Genomic DNA, 16,038 nt, shown 5'->3' on the forward strand with positions numbered 1-16,038 from the left:
GTTAAACTCAATTACTGTAACCATACTGAATAAAAAATACTGCCAAGAACAAAAATACGCCTGGGTAAAGACAGCTACTGAATAAAAAAATCGACATAAAGCGTATCAAATATTTATTTATCTGGGCAACAAAGGACTATGATACATTGATAGGCATGGAAACTACTGCCGGCACAACTCAATACAACACAACTATAACTGCTTCCAATATGGCCAGTGGAAATACAGGATACCAGGTGGTCCCAAATGTTTGAAGTTCTTTGGGAAAAAAAAAAAAAAAAAAAAAGAGAAAAAAGAGAAAAAAGGAAAAAATAAAAACAAAAGAAAGGGAGAAAGAAAGGGGAAAAAAAAAGGGGGGGAAGGAAAGTAAAGCTAAATCTTGTTTTAAAAGACAATATTAATTTATTGCTCTGTTGGTGCTTTCGGGAGAAGGACAGTGGATGAAAATAACTTTTTTCATTTTCCACAACACATAAGGGTTGTAAAACCACTAACATGTTTAAAAACCTTGCCAGGGTCCAACATCACTTTATTTTATCTTCAATGAGAAACTAAATGTCATACTAATTATATATAAAAATTAATGGTTTTTTATTTGTTCAGCTGCTTCATTGTCGCTTTTAACATGCTACAACAGGGCTAAAAATGATGAATCCCAGAGAAAAACCCCCAAAAAACCTCTGATATCTAAATAAGTACCATGAACCACATGATGAACTAAGAGGGGAAGATTTAAAACCCACTAAACAAGAGGTAAACGAGATCACCAGATAAATAAAAAAAGGCTTAAAACAGACTCACCATATTTACAATTCCCATTAAATTACACATAAATAAATATATACATACATGAACACTGATTCCCTTATATAATAACCGTGAATCGTGTTGCAATAGAAAGTTCAAGTTGGTCGCTTTACCTTGGACAGGAAAAAGTTCTACAACTGAAGATATGACATGGAACTGCTTGTGTTTTGTGTTCAAGTTTATTCACAATACTGATAAAATGTCATCAGTCCTTTTTGCCTTTTGTATGTCTCCTGTTGCTGTTGTACTTTTTCACTTCTTTTTTTTCATTTTTAGTATGGCTACAATCTTAACTGAAGTTTATGTAAGGGAAGGTGGTGATTCAGTCCGGTGAAGCTCATAGAATTTTTAAGTATTATTTATTTCTTTTTGTTTGTTTTTTTTTTAATTTTTTTAATATATTTTTAGAAAAAAAAGTCCTTTTCTTTTTTGTTTTATTTTTTTGTTGATTTTTTTTTTCCTCCTTTTGTTTTATTTAAAAAAAAAGTTCACAAACTCAAGACAGAACTTTTTTCTTTGCTGGCTCCGTCCCCCTGTTCTGTTCTCTTAGGCTCCAAACTGGGGTAAAACGATGGTGGCAATGGGAAGAGGAGGGGAATTTAAGCAGGAGCAAATGGAAATGTGGATGCTGGGAAGGGGTGTGGAGAGAGGGCAGAGCAGTCCTGCAGAGTCAGAGAACAGGACTGGCAGAAGGACGCTCATTCTGTTGCTGTAGCCTGGGGTGCTGGGTGCCGGGGAGAGGGAGGAGGGAGATGAATGGATCGATGGGCTGTGAGGGGGAAGGGAGAGGAGTGTGTGTGTGGGGGGGATCCTCACTTTCGGTGCTTCTCCTCTTTGTCGCCGCTTTTGGTGCTGTTGTCTGTGTGGCTGTTGGGGTTGTTGCTGAGGTACATTTTGTCCATGGCCTTGAGCGCCTCGGTGAGATAGTTCTGCAGGGCGGTGACGGCAGCGCACACCGCCGGGCTCCCAAAGCCGTGCGAGATGAGGTTGAAGTGGGTCAGGCAGCTCTGGATGCCCGGCTCCAAAATGGGGTTGGGCCGCGAGTTCCCCAGGGGAGATCGGTCCTGAGCCAGCAGGTCGGTGAACTCTTTACAGATCTGTCTGTAGCACAAATGGAGCAGAGACACAGAGGGAGGAAGGGAGGGAGGGAAGAAGAGAGAGGGAGAGAAATGAACCATCACTGGCGGCAGCAAAGCCCATGCATTCTCCCTGCTAGATTACACAAGCCCCGGGATCAAGGGGCTCCTGAGCGCACACACTCTCTCCCTTCTCTCTCCTCTCTATGCATCCCTTCCCCTAATTCTCACACTTCCCCAGAACACACAACCCTCTTCCCTTCACCTTGCATGCACACACGACAGCACATCACACATCACACCCCAGCCCCATCCCACACACAGGACAAGGAGACACATGCCTCTTGCCCCACTGCTCTCTGCATCTCAGCCCCCAATGCTCTCCACAAACCCAGCTGGGGTTTGGAGCACAAGCACAGTTTAAAGTTCTGAGCAGGCTTAATAGACCGGCTGTGATATCCAAAGGTATAGGCTAAGGGATTTAATCCATATCTTAGAAGACTCCTTTTTTAGGGGGATCCAGAGAGAGATATGGGCCTGTTCCTTCACAAGGCTGAAACACACACCTGTGTGTCAGGAAGAATGAGAGAGGGCAGAGCGGGCAACTGAGGATTTAAATTAGGGTATTCTGAAACATTTATATATGTAAATCTCTAACTCCAAATCCAAAGGGACCTTTCCACAGAGGGGAAGGCTGACGCTAACCAGCGCCTGGAAATTTCCTTCCAGGGAGGTGAGAAGGGAGGATATGAGGGCATGGTGCAGAAGATAGGTTATAGCACCCACTCATTGCACAAATGGTTGGAGAAATAACACACCTTACAGCAAGAGAGCTCAGAGGCGTGTTGAAACAGTTTGCATTCTAAAACCCACATTAATGTCTTCCAGCCATAAAGCAGCTCCCATCTCGTGCTTGTGTCCTCTGGCACTGTGCCCTTTGGTGACACCTCCACTGGTAATTAAGGGCTACTGAACAACCCTTTTAATTTCCAGCAAACACACCAAAACTATCATTCTCTTTTCACGCACCACCTGGAAGTCTAGGCAGCCCCACCAACAATAAACTACGCTAGCATTTTAACTGCACACAGATTGTCATTTAAAATATATTTTTAATATCCCTGTATTTGCTAAGTAACAGAGCTGCTCAGGCAGGAAGAACCATTGCCGATTTTAATGAACTGAAATCAGTTTAATGTGCCAGTTTTATTTTACTGTCAATGGGAAGCCTTCCCCTCCTACTTAAATTGATAAGCTAAGTGAATAGGCCCAGAAAATGTTTTTCTTTGCAGAATTACTGCTTTTTCTTTAACTAAACATCCACTCTCAATTTGCACAATTCACATTCTATCTGTGCAAACTGATTTGGAAACCAAGGTGGTCTGTAGAGTTCTTCTGTACCAGGAGGGCCAACACACACCCTCACAACTTACAAAGCCATCAGCCACTGGTAATGCAGCAAACAAATATCTTCACGAATAAAAGCCCCAAACTCGAGTTTGTCCCCCTCCCTTATTTCTAAGCAACATGCCAGAAAGTTAAATGTCTTACTTTGTAGCTAGAAGCATGTTTTTTCTTGTGACTTGCTCGTTTGGATCGGAATGTTGTCGGTTGAGAAATTCAGCTACTGCTTTGGCAGGAAATTCTGTCTCACAAACGTACCCAAAATCTCTAGCTAGATGTACTGCTTCTCCTGAATAGGGAGGCACGGGTGGGGATGGAAAGAAACACAGCTCATCAGTACACATCGCACAGAGGCAAAAATCCATTTGAAAAAAACTCCAAAAAACCACTACAGTCTACTTGGGCTTTTCTTCTCAAAAGCTTGGACATTTTCTCTTTGAAAAAGTTAGGGCCAGAAATGCTAATTACATCTTATCTTGCCATTTCCTTTGTTCCAGTTGAAGGTAATGCAAATGAGTATTTTCATAACAATTGTTACGAGTGAAATCTCGCATAAGAATTTTTAAAAGTTCACATTGACTAAGAGATACTTTAAGACAGACAGGCTCCATCCACCTAGAATGTGTGCTTCGATTTACATCTCCATACCTATAGAGCCATTTATGTACATTTTATTCACAGCTATTTACTCTGAAAATGTGTTTGCCTCAGCCACATCTCTATATTCTTTTGCAATGCACCAATGATTAATATTGATCATAATTACTCCTAGAGCTCTTCTAAATAAAATGCATTAAACAGCTAAGTGTTTAAAATTTAACTTGATCGCATATAATTATATGTTCACCCCCAAACAATTAACCATGAGAATTTTAGGGTCATTCCACCGAGTCTGTCTGTTTTGTTGATTTTCAAATCTTTGGTTTTAATTTCCTGAACCAGTTGGTTTTTACTGCAGGGCTTCCTGCCATTAGCTCTAGCTCCGGAAGAACGCATGCGCCAATTAGAGCTTCAAAGCCTCAGTCCAGTGAGCTTGTTTCCATAAAATGGAGCGGATCATAAACAATAACAGTACTCTAGAAACTGCCTCATCGCTACGGGACTCAAAGCCCCAGCAATGTTTACACTACCATCTCCCCAAAATTAGCCACCATCACTAAGTTATCTGAAGATCAGGCCTCTGGTTTTGTTTTCTTTAAAAACCATCCATTTCAAAGCCATTGTACGTGAAAGCCAAACAGAACAATGGATTACCATAAAACCTTCTCCATATTCATTAACATCACAAATAATGTTAAGCATCTACCAAATCTAGACTTTTTACAAGTTTTCCCCTCGTGATTTTTTTACCACAGCGTGTCAATGCAATTGCAAAGCCTTTTCAGAAACACCAAGACACGGTAATTTTCACGCAGTATAAATACAGTTCATTCACTAATCCTGATGTTTTAAAAAATGACGCCTGGCATCATCGCACAGCGCTTCTTCCCCCTCTCTTTGAACATGAAACATTTCTTACAGAATGTGAAGCGACAACAAAACAAATTCCTGCCTGCACAACCAAACTCAAGCTGAACCTGGACACCTCAGGCTGAGTTTAAAAGCACTTTACAAACTGAACCAGTCTTAAAAACGCAGCCAAACTCATAAGTAAGGGCAAAGGAGAGGGGTCTATTTGCAGGCCTCAGACATACTTCGTGTCAGCCAGCATGACACAGCCACTGCTTCAAAACTGAATGACTCTGAAGTCTTCAGCTTCCCCGTTCAGACCGCATAGGACATCCCAAAGCATTAAAAGCAAGTTGCACCTTTTTTGGCCAAAGCAAAGCAGAGGAGAATGATACAGCCAAAGGAACATGTGTTCTGAAAATGAGAACCAAAAGGGAGTGGGGGCTGGCAGTGGTGCAACTTTGAGGCTTTCAGGACACCATTAATTCATGGCTGAGGTCAAGGATTCCCAAATTAATTCAGGAAGTAATGGTCACGCATTTCTCAAATGCAGATGTCAGAAAAGTTAAATGATTTACTAGGCTGCAGGCTGGGAGGGAGAACAGACTTAAAGTAGCTGGAGTTTCTGACATTTAAAATTGCTCAGTTGTCCACCTGTGGCAGAAGAACAGCAGTGAAGTATTAGAGGCTCTGCTGCCCGTAACTTCCAACTCGATACTTATGGATCTCTTATGGGGCTAAGCCCACAATGCCCCTTCACAGGGATCCTTCCCGTGCTGCTCCCAATGAGATCTGCTTACTCCACAGAGGGATTACTCATTTGAATGAGTGAGCAAGATGGGGCCCTGAAAACATCTAGCTCGGAAACTTAAAAGCAAATAAATAACAGAACGCTTTGCTGAGTCTGCAGGACTCGCACAGACCCGTTTCAGGTTATAACAAAAAGCAAAGGCACACAATTAACCCAATCTTTTTTTAAGACATAGAAAACAACACCCTTCCAAATGCCAATGAGCAGCACTGACTCTGGGAGAGGAGAAAGAAACCACGAACGACCCAACAGCAAGTCTTCTCCCATTTGGCAAAAGCAACAGGCACATTTTCCAAACGAGCCCTCCCAGCTCTTTGAGTCACTTACCCTCCACGAGTGATGTGAGCAAGGTAACGTTAGCAGCTTTACGCCTCCCGGCCGGCAGGTTTAATCCTATTTTGTCCAGTTTCTCCCTCAGAGATCTCCCTCCGTTTTTCGACTTTGCCCTGTTCCACACAGAAAGGCATTTAGGAATGGAGCTTGGGGGAACACCTGTCCCTACTTTGGCTCCCACCCACACATGCCCCCAACACATCCTTTCCCCGGGAGGGGAATAAAGGGTTTAAGCACAAGGGATGGGATGGATACATGGCTGTGGGAAGCTCAAGACCAACTGTTGCTGAAAGCTGAATCCCGGATATAGTGACGGTGCTTTGGATGTTTCCACGTCTAGAGAGCAGCAGCCCTCACTAAGGTCTAGATCAGCCCCAGAGCTGATATGGAGCCTTGAGGTGTCTCCCTGAGCTCCCAAGGTGCCATGGACACAGAGCAGCTTCTCCCCAGGCGTGACAGGAGGAGGCCGATCCGCAGGGCCGGCAGCCCCAGTGCATCACCACCCTCACACCAAACTCTACATGGCCCATCTGTGCCTTCGCAGCAGGGCTGGGCTAAGCGGGGCTGCAGAGATGGGAGCTGCCTCAATTAACCCTGGATGTTATTCCCTGTCCGGGCACTGCCTAATTGCCTGAGGCCATGGGGTGGGAGACTATGGCAGGGTGCTGGTCCTGGCAGGGGGGGGTGTGTGTGTGTGTTTATGTGCTGTAGGGGTGTTCACGGCCACAGGAGGGGCAGGACATACAGGGAACCCCATGGCCATGGAGGAGCAGGGACACACATGGAACTCCATGGCCATGGAGGGGCAGGGACATGCAGGGGTCTCCACAGCCATAGGAAAGGCAGGGACACACAGGGACCCCACACCATGGAGGGGCAGGGACACACAGGAACCCCACAGCTATAGGAAAGGCAGGAACAGGCAGGGACCCCACAGCCATGGAGGGGCAGGGACATGCAGGGACCCCACTGCCCCAGGAGGGGCAGGGACACAGGAACGCCACGGCCATGGAGGGGCAGGGACACACAGGAACCCCACGGCCATAGGAAAGCCAGGGACACACAGGAACCCCACGGCCATAGGAAAGGCAGGAACAGGCAGGGACCCCACTGCCATGGAGGGGCAGGGACACGCAGGAACGCCACAGCCATGGAGGGGCAGGGACACGCAGGGACCCCATCGCCATGGAGGGGCAGGGACACACAGGAATGCCACGGCCATGGAGGGGCAGGGACACACATGGAACTCCACGGCCATGGAGGAGCAGGGACACGCAGGAACGCCACGGCCATGGAGGGGCAGGGACACACATGGAACCCCACGGCCATGGAAAGCCAGGGACACACAGGAACCCCACGGCCATAGGAAAGCCAGGGACACGCAGGGACCCCACGGCAAGGCCGCGGTTGCCATGGCGACACGGCCGGGCCCCCTCCCGCCGCCTGCCCCGCCGGCCGTGCGCGCCCCGCCCCCTAGCGGCGGCCGCCGCACTCCCCCCGCGCCGCCGCCCCGCGTGGGCGCTCGTCCTCCTCCTTCCTTCCCTGCCTCCATCCCTCCTTCCCCGCCTGCCTCCCGCACGGCGCGGCCCGGCATCCCGCCTCCCGCGTCCCCCCGCCCCTCACCTCCGGAGCACTCCGCCCAGCAGGGAGGCGTTGAGGCACTCGGGCGGCGACAGGCGTCTCTGCACTTCCGCCACCGTGACCTTGTACTTGGAGGTGGAGCTGAGCAGCGAGAGGCGGCCCGGCACCGAGCAGAAGACCTCGTTGGGGTTCACCACCCCGCCGAAGAGCGCGTCCTTGTTGATGGGGATGGAGGAGACGGCGTTGTTGTTAGACTTGGAGAGGGACACGGGGCCTGCAGGGAGGGAGGAGCAGGGAGGTGAGGGTGCGGAGCGGGCGGGGAGCCGGGGAGGGAGGGGAAGCACGCTGCTCGCTGCGGCCGGCCCCGGCCCCGCGCCGCCCGCGGGCAGCGGGGACGCGGCGGGGACACCCCTCCCCTCGCTCGCCGGGAGGCGCGGGGACAGAGCCGGACATCGCAGCGGAGAAATCGAAAAGAGCCCGCAGAGCCCCCGCAGCCCCTGCCGGCCGCCGAGGCCGCCGGGAGCCGCGCGTCGGGACCGCCGCGTCGGGCGGGCAGTGCCCGGGCAGCGGCAACCCCGGGGCAGCGCGCAGGTTGAGGCGTGGCAAACCCGTAACGCGGCGGAGAAGCGGCTCCCCAAAGCGCATCTCGGTCCCTGGCCGGCGGGGAGGTGCCGGGCCGAGCCGCTCCGCTCTCGGTGCCGCGGGTCCCGGCCGCCTTCCCTTTCTCCTCTGCCTTAGCCCGCTCGGGCGCAGCCCAACCAAGCGGGGGGCTCTCTGCGTTTTGGATAGATCACTTGTGACATTAATAGCTCTGGGAAGGCTAATAGATACAACAGGAGTTAAACGAACTCTTGAGATTACTAATAAAAGAGCCAATTATCATGTCGACTTGGAAAGAGCATCTCTTAAGATTTATCCCTTGCACATCTAATTTGACGTGACAAAGGCTTTACAGGCGGGGGGTGGGGGGGCATGAAACTTCAGGTTCGCTGGCTGTACAGCGATTAGGGTTAGAGAGGAGAGTGCCTCTGCTCAGCACCTCTCTCCTGTGGTGGCCTGGGTACCCAAATTCCAGGCGGCCACGCAGCCATCGCACCCCTCAGAGCAGGCAGGAGCTAGCTGCGCCTTCCACCCTGCCAGTTTTACTCCAGCAGCGTCTCACTGCACAGCATCCGAACACAAAACCCATCACTTTCCACCGAGAACCTGCTTTGCAAAATGCCCTGTGCCGCCTTTCCCAGTCCTTCGGTTGTCCGAAGAACGACGGGAAATTAAAATCGAGTGAAAATTTGCAATAAATATTATGCATGATTTGGGTACCAGCTTCCAAGCAATCCAATTCCAAGTGAAGCAAGCGCACAAAGCCAACGAAAACCAAAGCACCCTATCCACCGACAGACACCAGTTTCCAGAAACTCGCCCCTTGCTCTCCACCAGTCCACCTCATCACCGGCGAGATTTCAATAAGAAAACCCGAAGGAGGGGGAACAACGATTTCACTTTCACAGCCCCGTTTACCAACAACGATTCAAGCTCTCTCTGCTCAGCCAGATGCATGGGACAAACCATGAAACCCAATTGTACACTAATGCACTAAAAGACCGGCCCGGATTTTCTAGATCATCTGCTAACATTTTTCCTCGTTAACGACAATAATAATTAAAATACCCGACAAACGTGGCCATTTAAGAGGGCGGATTTCAACTCACATCGCCCGTTTTTCTTTTCTTCCAACCTTTCGGCCAACAGTACATGCCAGAGGAAGGAGCCAGGGCCGGGGGCTGGAGGGGAGAGGGGGAGGCCGGGTAAGTCCTCCCTGCGAACAGTCCCCAGCCTGTGACGACATGTTTGGTATGCACAAGGAAACAGCTTACCTTTCTTAATTACAGTTTGATCTGGGATGTTAATACCGGGGTCTTCTACGTGCTGCAACAAAAGGAACAGGCAGGGATGTCAGTGTACAGCCACAACAAAAGGCAGGGAGGGTCGAGGTGGGATGGGGTGCAGGAGAAGTTTTGCGTCCCCCCCATTCTTGGGCACGGTGTGGGAAGGGAAACAACGGGTCCTGCATGGAAAGGAGGAGGGAGAAGGGAGGAAGGAGACTTGGGGTGGGGATTTCCTTTATCAAGAATAGTCCTGCATCCCTCCCAGCTCTTCCCCCGATCCCCAAGAAAAAAACTAAATAAATCACTCACACACCCCGGGGGCCCGAGCGGCCTGAAGCCTCTGCGGGCTCCCTGCTCCTGTCCCTTCCCTCCTCCCCGGGAAGCGGCCCCGGCCCTGCCCAGCCCTTCCCCGCCGCTGCGCCCGCTCCGCGCCCGCGGGAGGGAAAGCACAAAGGAGCGCGGGGCGGGGGCCACGGAACCCGGGCTCCCCACTATTGTCCCTCGCAGGTTCCGCGGCCGCGGCTACAGCTGGGGTTCGCGCGGCGGAGCCACGACGTGATTAGAAAGTCAAATGAAATCATGTTTTCTAATTCCAAAAACTGACAGGCAATATAATGTCTGGCTGTGTTTACAAATTAACACCAGTGCTGCTGAGATAGAAGATTTCGCAATCGTTACAAAACCCAGGCATTACCATTTAAAAAACTATTACTTCCTTCTCTAGTCTTTGTCCAACAATAATACTGATTCTAACATTTTCCATTCTGTCTTGGATTTATGCTCCTGTTAATTGTGCCTGATCTCAATGATTCCGGGTGGATGGTACTAAGTTGCTTTATTACAGGTTTTATTATACTCAATGCTCTCATTTGTAACTTGCCTAAAGTGCTTCTGGATTTAAGTATAATTAAATTGAGAAATGTTCAGAAATGACTACTGCTGCAGTTCTTGTGTTTTAACTATATGGGGAAATATGATCCCTTTATGCATGCACCCTAAACCCATAAAGTAAATGTAGTGTGGCATAATACTTTTATTTGTGTTATTTCTACACATATTCCATACAGGGAGGACTGTTAAGTTTAAAATCCCACTGAGATATTTATGATTAAATAATTTTCACCGTCTACTTGACTTTCTTAAATATTTAGCAGTCGTTTTTATTAAAGGTTAACTGTTACAGCAAAGCAAAAATTCAAAAATTACCCTCCCAATTCAGGTTTCTCTAAGGGATTTGTTTTATTTTTTAACTAGATAAAATACACCTAAAAGATGCACCCTATTATTTTATACTCTCCTACATGAAGCCTGCTGATTCTTATAGAGGAAAAAAAAACGGCTAGGCTGGCTCAAGGATTTAAACCAGATGGCATTTGGTTTTCACGAAGTATAGCAGTGCTATTAATTCATAGATCTGCAGAGGAGGCTTCCCGAATCAGCCCACTGCCATGGAGCACAACTGAGGAGGGAGAATTCAAGAGAACATTTTAGGTCATGTTCTTCCTACAGCAATCAGGGGCTTGCAGTCAACAAATTAGTTTATTCTTACGATTGCCTCCATGTTATTTTATATCAAGTTTAAAGAGTCGACCTGCTTTTAATGGATCCAAATTGGTTACTAAATCCTCCACTTTGGAAAACGTATGCGTTTATTGCAAAACTGCTAAACACAACCAGCAATTTTCTGTGGCTAATTTAGCCAGATGAGGGCTGTAATAAATTCACTATTTTCTCCGAGTATAATTTACAAAAGATTTCAAAATGACCCCCAAAAATAGGTAAGTTCATCTGAACATTATCCTTGCAACACGAAACTGTACTCATTAAACTGTCAGCGAATATATTGTTGTAATATTTGATCCTGTAATTTGGGATGGCATTTCAGCAGAAATCACATCCAGATACCACAGTTCTCTCCTCCTCTTTCCTCCTGCAAGTCGAGCAGCTTCAGTCCCTCAGCATGAGCTCTGTGGGCTTTAATAAATTTATTGCCATGTTCTAATTCCATTTTCGGGGAGAAACCCAGAAAGATGAACTTTGATCACCACCTATCACGTTGCATAAGGCCACTTTCCTAACTGAACAATAGCCCTGGCTTGCTTTGTAAGTAGCCTGTGCATTAATGTCATGCTTAATTAGAAATCATTTTTAAAGTCTGTACTCATCGATAACAGAATTAGGTCCCCCAAATAATGCAGCCTCCAATAGGCTCCCAACATTTAATTTAATATAGGGTGTAGCAGGTCTGACTCGAATTCGATAACCTATAGGTAATGATTTATGAGGTCATCCCTTTGCACCGCTACTAAAAGAAGGCGGCAGCATTTTAGTATAGCCCTTCCCTGATTTGTCAATTAATTCCTTTAGAGAAGAGGATCTCCCATACCCTCTTATAACTTTGTATGTGGTTATCCCATATGCCAATCCTGTAATCATGGGAAACCAATTTTTCTTCTTAGGCCACTTTCACCCACTTCCCCCCTACCCCCCCTCTACATTTGTGAGATCTCGTTAAATGTCCTCACAGGCATTTCAGACTCGTGTCTTTCCCAAGGCAGTAAGAAATCCCCAAATGCACGGCCCTGTGGTGATATTATATATTCTTCCAATCGTAACAGCTTATTGTCATTGAGAAGGAAAGATATTGTTAACGATGACAGTAATTTGATTTATTTATATTTTAGTGGGCAAGTTAGCGGGGAGGCATCGCGCAGGGACGAGCTGCGAGAACCTTTTGTTCTAGGTGGGGGCTTCGCTTTTCCCTGAGGGACCAGGGGGAGTTCTCTTCTTCCCTTCCTCTCCTTTTTTTTTTTTTTTTTTTTTTTTTTGGGGGGGTGGGTGGTGTTCCCCTCGCTCCCCCCTCTCCCCCCGACGTGCAGCTCCCGCGCTAGGAGGGACGAGCGGGCCCCGGGGCGGCCCCTTGGCTTACCGGCACGTCCTCGATGGCGTGGGGGATGGAGTGGAGGGGCAGGTCGGCCAGCCCCGAGCCCAGCCCGTGCGGGGCGTGCAGCAGGTCGTCGTGCCGCCGGTAGTCCCTGCGTGGGTCCAGCCCCGAGAGCTGGTGGGGCAAACCCCGGTGCGTGTGGAGCAGCCCCGTCTCCTGGCTCTGCCTCTGTCCCGGCCATCCTGGGTGCTGGGGCTGTGGCTGGGCATGCAGGGGGTTGAGGCTGTACGGGTCGTTCACGTGGGAGTAGGGGTCCTGAGACTGGGGGTAGATGGGCTGGTAAGGGGGGGGGAAGTAAGGGGGCTGGAAGTCGGCGTTGGGGGTGTGGGAGAGCGGTGGGGCGCTGGTGTAGGGAGACTGACCCACGGTCCCCAACTGGGGTAGCCGGGCTGTCCCGTTGCTGGTACTGTCGTGGCGCTCCTGAGGTGGGGAGCGGGGGGGGCTGGGGGGGGGGGGGTTCGGGGGTGGAGGGGTAGAGGAGGGGGAGGGGAAAAGGAGAAAAGAAAAACAAAGATAATATCAAACTGATTTTCCTTAAAATCGCCTTGAAAAATTCATCTATAGGGCAATGAGGGGCAAATCATCGTCTCCGAGGCGGAGAAAAGCAGATCTGGAGATCTCTCTGCCTCTGATTTCCTTTCCCAAATAATTAAGAGGTAGCCTCGCTTTTTAAAAAGCGATGATAACGGCAATAATGATAACAGCAATAAATAGCAATAATTAGAACAGGACAGCTTAAAATAATTAATAAAACATTGCGGCGATACAACGTGGAGTCAAAACAGATCGCGCCCCGGCATTTCAGGAGCAGGTATTTCCCACAAATAAAAGGAATAATTCACAATCGAGCATTATTGAAACGATAATTCTGCCACAACCTTCTCTAGCCCTAAACGGAAACGAGATAAATACTGTCGCTGACATTACCGATCGCGTCCCAAGAAAACCCTGGAAAATTCAACCCCACTGCCATTTTGTTACCAGGACACGCCGAAATAGGCTCCAAACAAACCGGTAGCTCCCCACAAGAGTTTTTTAAATGTTTCGGGGAGAAAGCACTGCTGTGCTCCCCTACCTACGGGGAGAGCCGTCCCGATGGGCGGCCGAGCCCCATGGTGCGGCTCGGGAGCGGAGCGGGCAGCGGCGGCCCGGCCGCGGGGAAGCGGAGGAATGCGGCGGGCAGCCGGGGGAAGCGCCGCCGCCCCGACGGGCGAGCGGCACCGAAATGAGCCCGGCCGCTCCGGCACCGCTCTGCCGGCTCCCCGGGCCGGGCAGATGAGCCCACATGAACGTCCGGGGCAAAAGGAATGGCCTCCACGGAGGAGGATTGGAAGGAAAAGACCACGGTCCCGAAAAAGGGAAACGAGAAAGCGAAAATTCTACGTTTGCAGGTGGCAAGGTGAAGGAATCGAAGCGATAGGGTCCAAGCAAAGCCTTTTGCCGTTCTCTCGAAGCAGATTAAAAAAAAAAAAAAAAAAAAAAAATTTAAGAAAGAAGAGAGAGGGGGAGGGAAGAATAGAAAAAAATAAAGAGAGAAGGGGAAAAATGTAAACCACCGAATTAATAAAAATGAAGGAAAGGAAAAAAAAAAGCCCTCTCCGGAAAGCTGGGTGCGAAACCCCCACTGCCACCGCCGACAACAATAGCAACACCCAGCGCGCACCGAACCCCCTCCGAGAGAAACGTGAAGCAACTCACCATAGCCGAAAAACTGTGCACTAACATCTGCGAAGAGTCGGGGGTTACAAGTCAAGGTAGAAAAAACAACGAAAAGGCAGAGGAAAGGGAGCGGCGAGGCGCGCAGCCCCCGGCGGAGCCCGCGGGCGCGGCGCGGAGGGAGCGCGGCCGGACCCGGCGCTAGGCGCGGGCGGCGGGACCGGGGCGCCGGGGCTGCTCCTGCACCGCGGGCGCGCCACGATAATCCATCAGAACTTGCACCGATCTCTGCTGCCCTTCATCGGCTGTTCCCAAGGCGAGCTCTCTATCCTGGCGCGGTGTGAGGAGTCAAAGTTGGTTGCTTTTTTTCTTTCTTTCTGTTTTTTTTTTTTTTTTTTTTTTTTTTTTGGTTTGGTTTGGTTTTTTGTTTGTTTGTTTTACGCTTTTTTCTCCCCCTTTTTTTTTTTTAAGCGTGTGTATGATTGTTTCTTAATCCTTTTTTTTCCCTCTGACTCTTTCTTTTTCTCCTTTGACTTAGCTGCTGCTTCACTTGAGCTCCTAATAACAGATCTGCTGCCTTCCTGGAGACTCCTAATAGCAGATATTCATGACTATTAATATTACACGAACACTTAATAAGGGAAGAATGGCTGGAAATCGAGCGTGAAGCGAGAAGGCAACTCAAGGCAGAGCCTGTTCTAAATGACGTCCATTGAATGAAGAATCAGTGTATCTAATCAGAGATGGGGGAGAGGGAGAGGGAGAGAGAGACAAAAAGGGAGAGAGAGGGAGCGGGAGAGAGAGAGGGGGCACATGCTGCTGCGTCTGACGAATCACAGGAAAGGGGCAACATTTTAAAAGGTTGCAGGGCATGCAAAAGTGAAAGAGAAAGAGATCCGGAGAGAGGGAGAGGGTGGGAGCCAGGAGGGGGGGTGCAGAAAGAGGGGGGGCGGGGAGGGAGTGGGAGAGACGGGCAGAAGAAGAGAGGGGAGGGGGCGCGGGATCCCCCCCCTCTTCCTTCCTCACCTTCGCTTCGCTTCCCTTCCCTTCCCCCCGGCTGCCGCCTCCCCATGTCCCCAGCCCCGCAGTCCTTCGCGGGCGCACCTCGGGCTGCGGCTGCTGCGCGTAGCCGGCCTCAAAGCCGAGGGAGAAGAGCGGCTGCTCGCTGCCCGCTTGGCTCTTGCCGCCCTCGGCCGCCCCGCCGCCGCCTTTGCGCGGGGTGGGCTCCGCGGGGCCGCCCGCCGCCGCCGCCCCGTCCATGCCTCGACGGCGCCCCGCCGAGGGGCTCCCCTCGCCCCGCGCCGCCGAGCCGGCTCGCCTCCGTGCCCCACGTCCCGGAAACCGGCTGGGAAAGTTTTTTTGGGTGTCTCCCCCTCTGGGTGTCAGCCCTCCTCCTCCTCCTCCTCCTCCTCCGGTTCGAGCCCAACGCCGACCAGCGGGCGCCCGGGGTGGGGGGGCTGGGGAGCCCAAGGAGCATCCGCCGGGCTCCCCGAGGCCCCCCTCTCGGAGGATCCGGGAAGAGACGGGGGAAAAAGGCAGGAGGCAGCAAGGCGGGGAGGGAAGGAGGGCGGGAGGGACGCGGGGGGGAGCGGGAGCTGGGAAAAGAGGCAAGGCAAGGGAGCGCTTCTCCCGGCCCAGACAAGCCGGGGCTCCGGCGCAACCCGTCGGACTGGCTGTGCAACTCCCAAACAACTCCCTTAAAACAGGCAGCGCTCCGCTCGCCGCCGCCGCTGCCCCGCCGCAGCCGCCGCGCCGCCGGCGCCCGGCCCCACGCTCCGCCCGCCCGCCCCGACCCCCCGGCGCTCCGGCCGCCCCGGGCGCTCAGCGCGGCTGGCCGGGCTTTCACGCCGTTTTTTTTGCGTCTATTTTTGCTATTTTTCCTTTTTTTTTTTTTTTTCCCCAGATTTCATCAATTTTTTTTGTTTCTTTTTTTTTTCCTTTTTTTTTTTTTTTTTCTTTCCCTACCCCCAGCAGGGTACAGCCACCCTCTTTTCCATCCTCTCTTAACAGTGTCCTTTCCCCCGCTCCCGAGGAAAGCACGGAGAGCCAACCCCACACGTACGCCCAGAATCCGGCCGGTTCGCCGAGCGG

General features: G+C 50.4%; 1 protein-coding gene across 1 annotated transcript; it reads right to left on the reverse strand.

The window, feature by feature from the left end:
* Positions 1-338: 338 nt before the first annotated feature.
* TFAP2A (transcription factor AP-2 alpha) lies at positions 339-15,504 on the reverse strand. Its single transcript, XM_056485640.1, is given in 8 exon segments — positions 339-1,908; positions 3,435-3,576; positions 5,875-5,993; positions 7,504-7,735; positions 9,336-9,387; positions 12,277-12,711; positions 15,052-15,379; positions 15,381-15,504. Coding segments are annotated over 8 exon segments (1,641 nt in total). The 5' UTR covers positions 15,425-15,504; the 3' UTR covers positions 339-1,619.
* Positions 15,505-16,038: the final 534 nt, after the last annotated feature.

The sequence above is a fragment of the Oenanthe melanoleuca genome, chromosome 2, assembly GCF_029582105.1.
Source record: "Oenanthe melanoleuca isolate GR-GAL-2019-014 chromosome 2, OMel1.0, whole genome shotgun sequence".
NCBI classification, from domain to species: Eukaryota; Metazoa; Chordata; class Aves; order Passeriformes; family Muscicapidae; genus Oenanthe; species Oenanthe melanoleuca.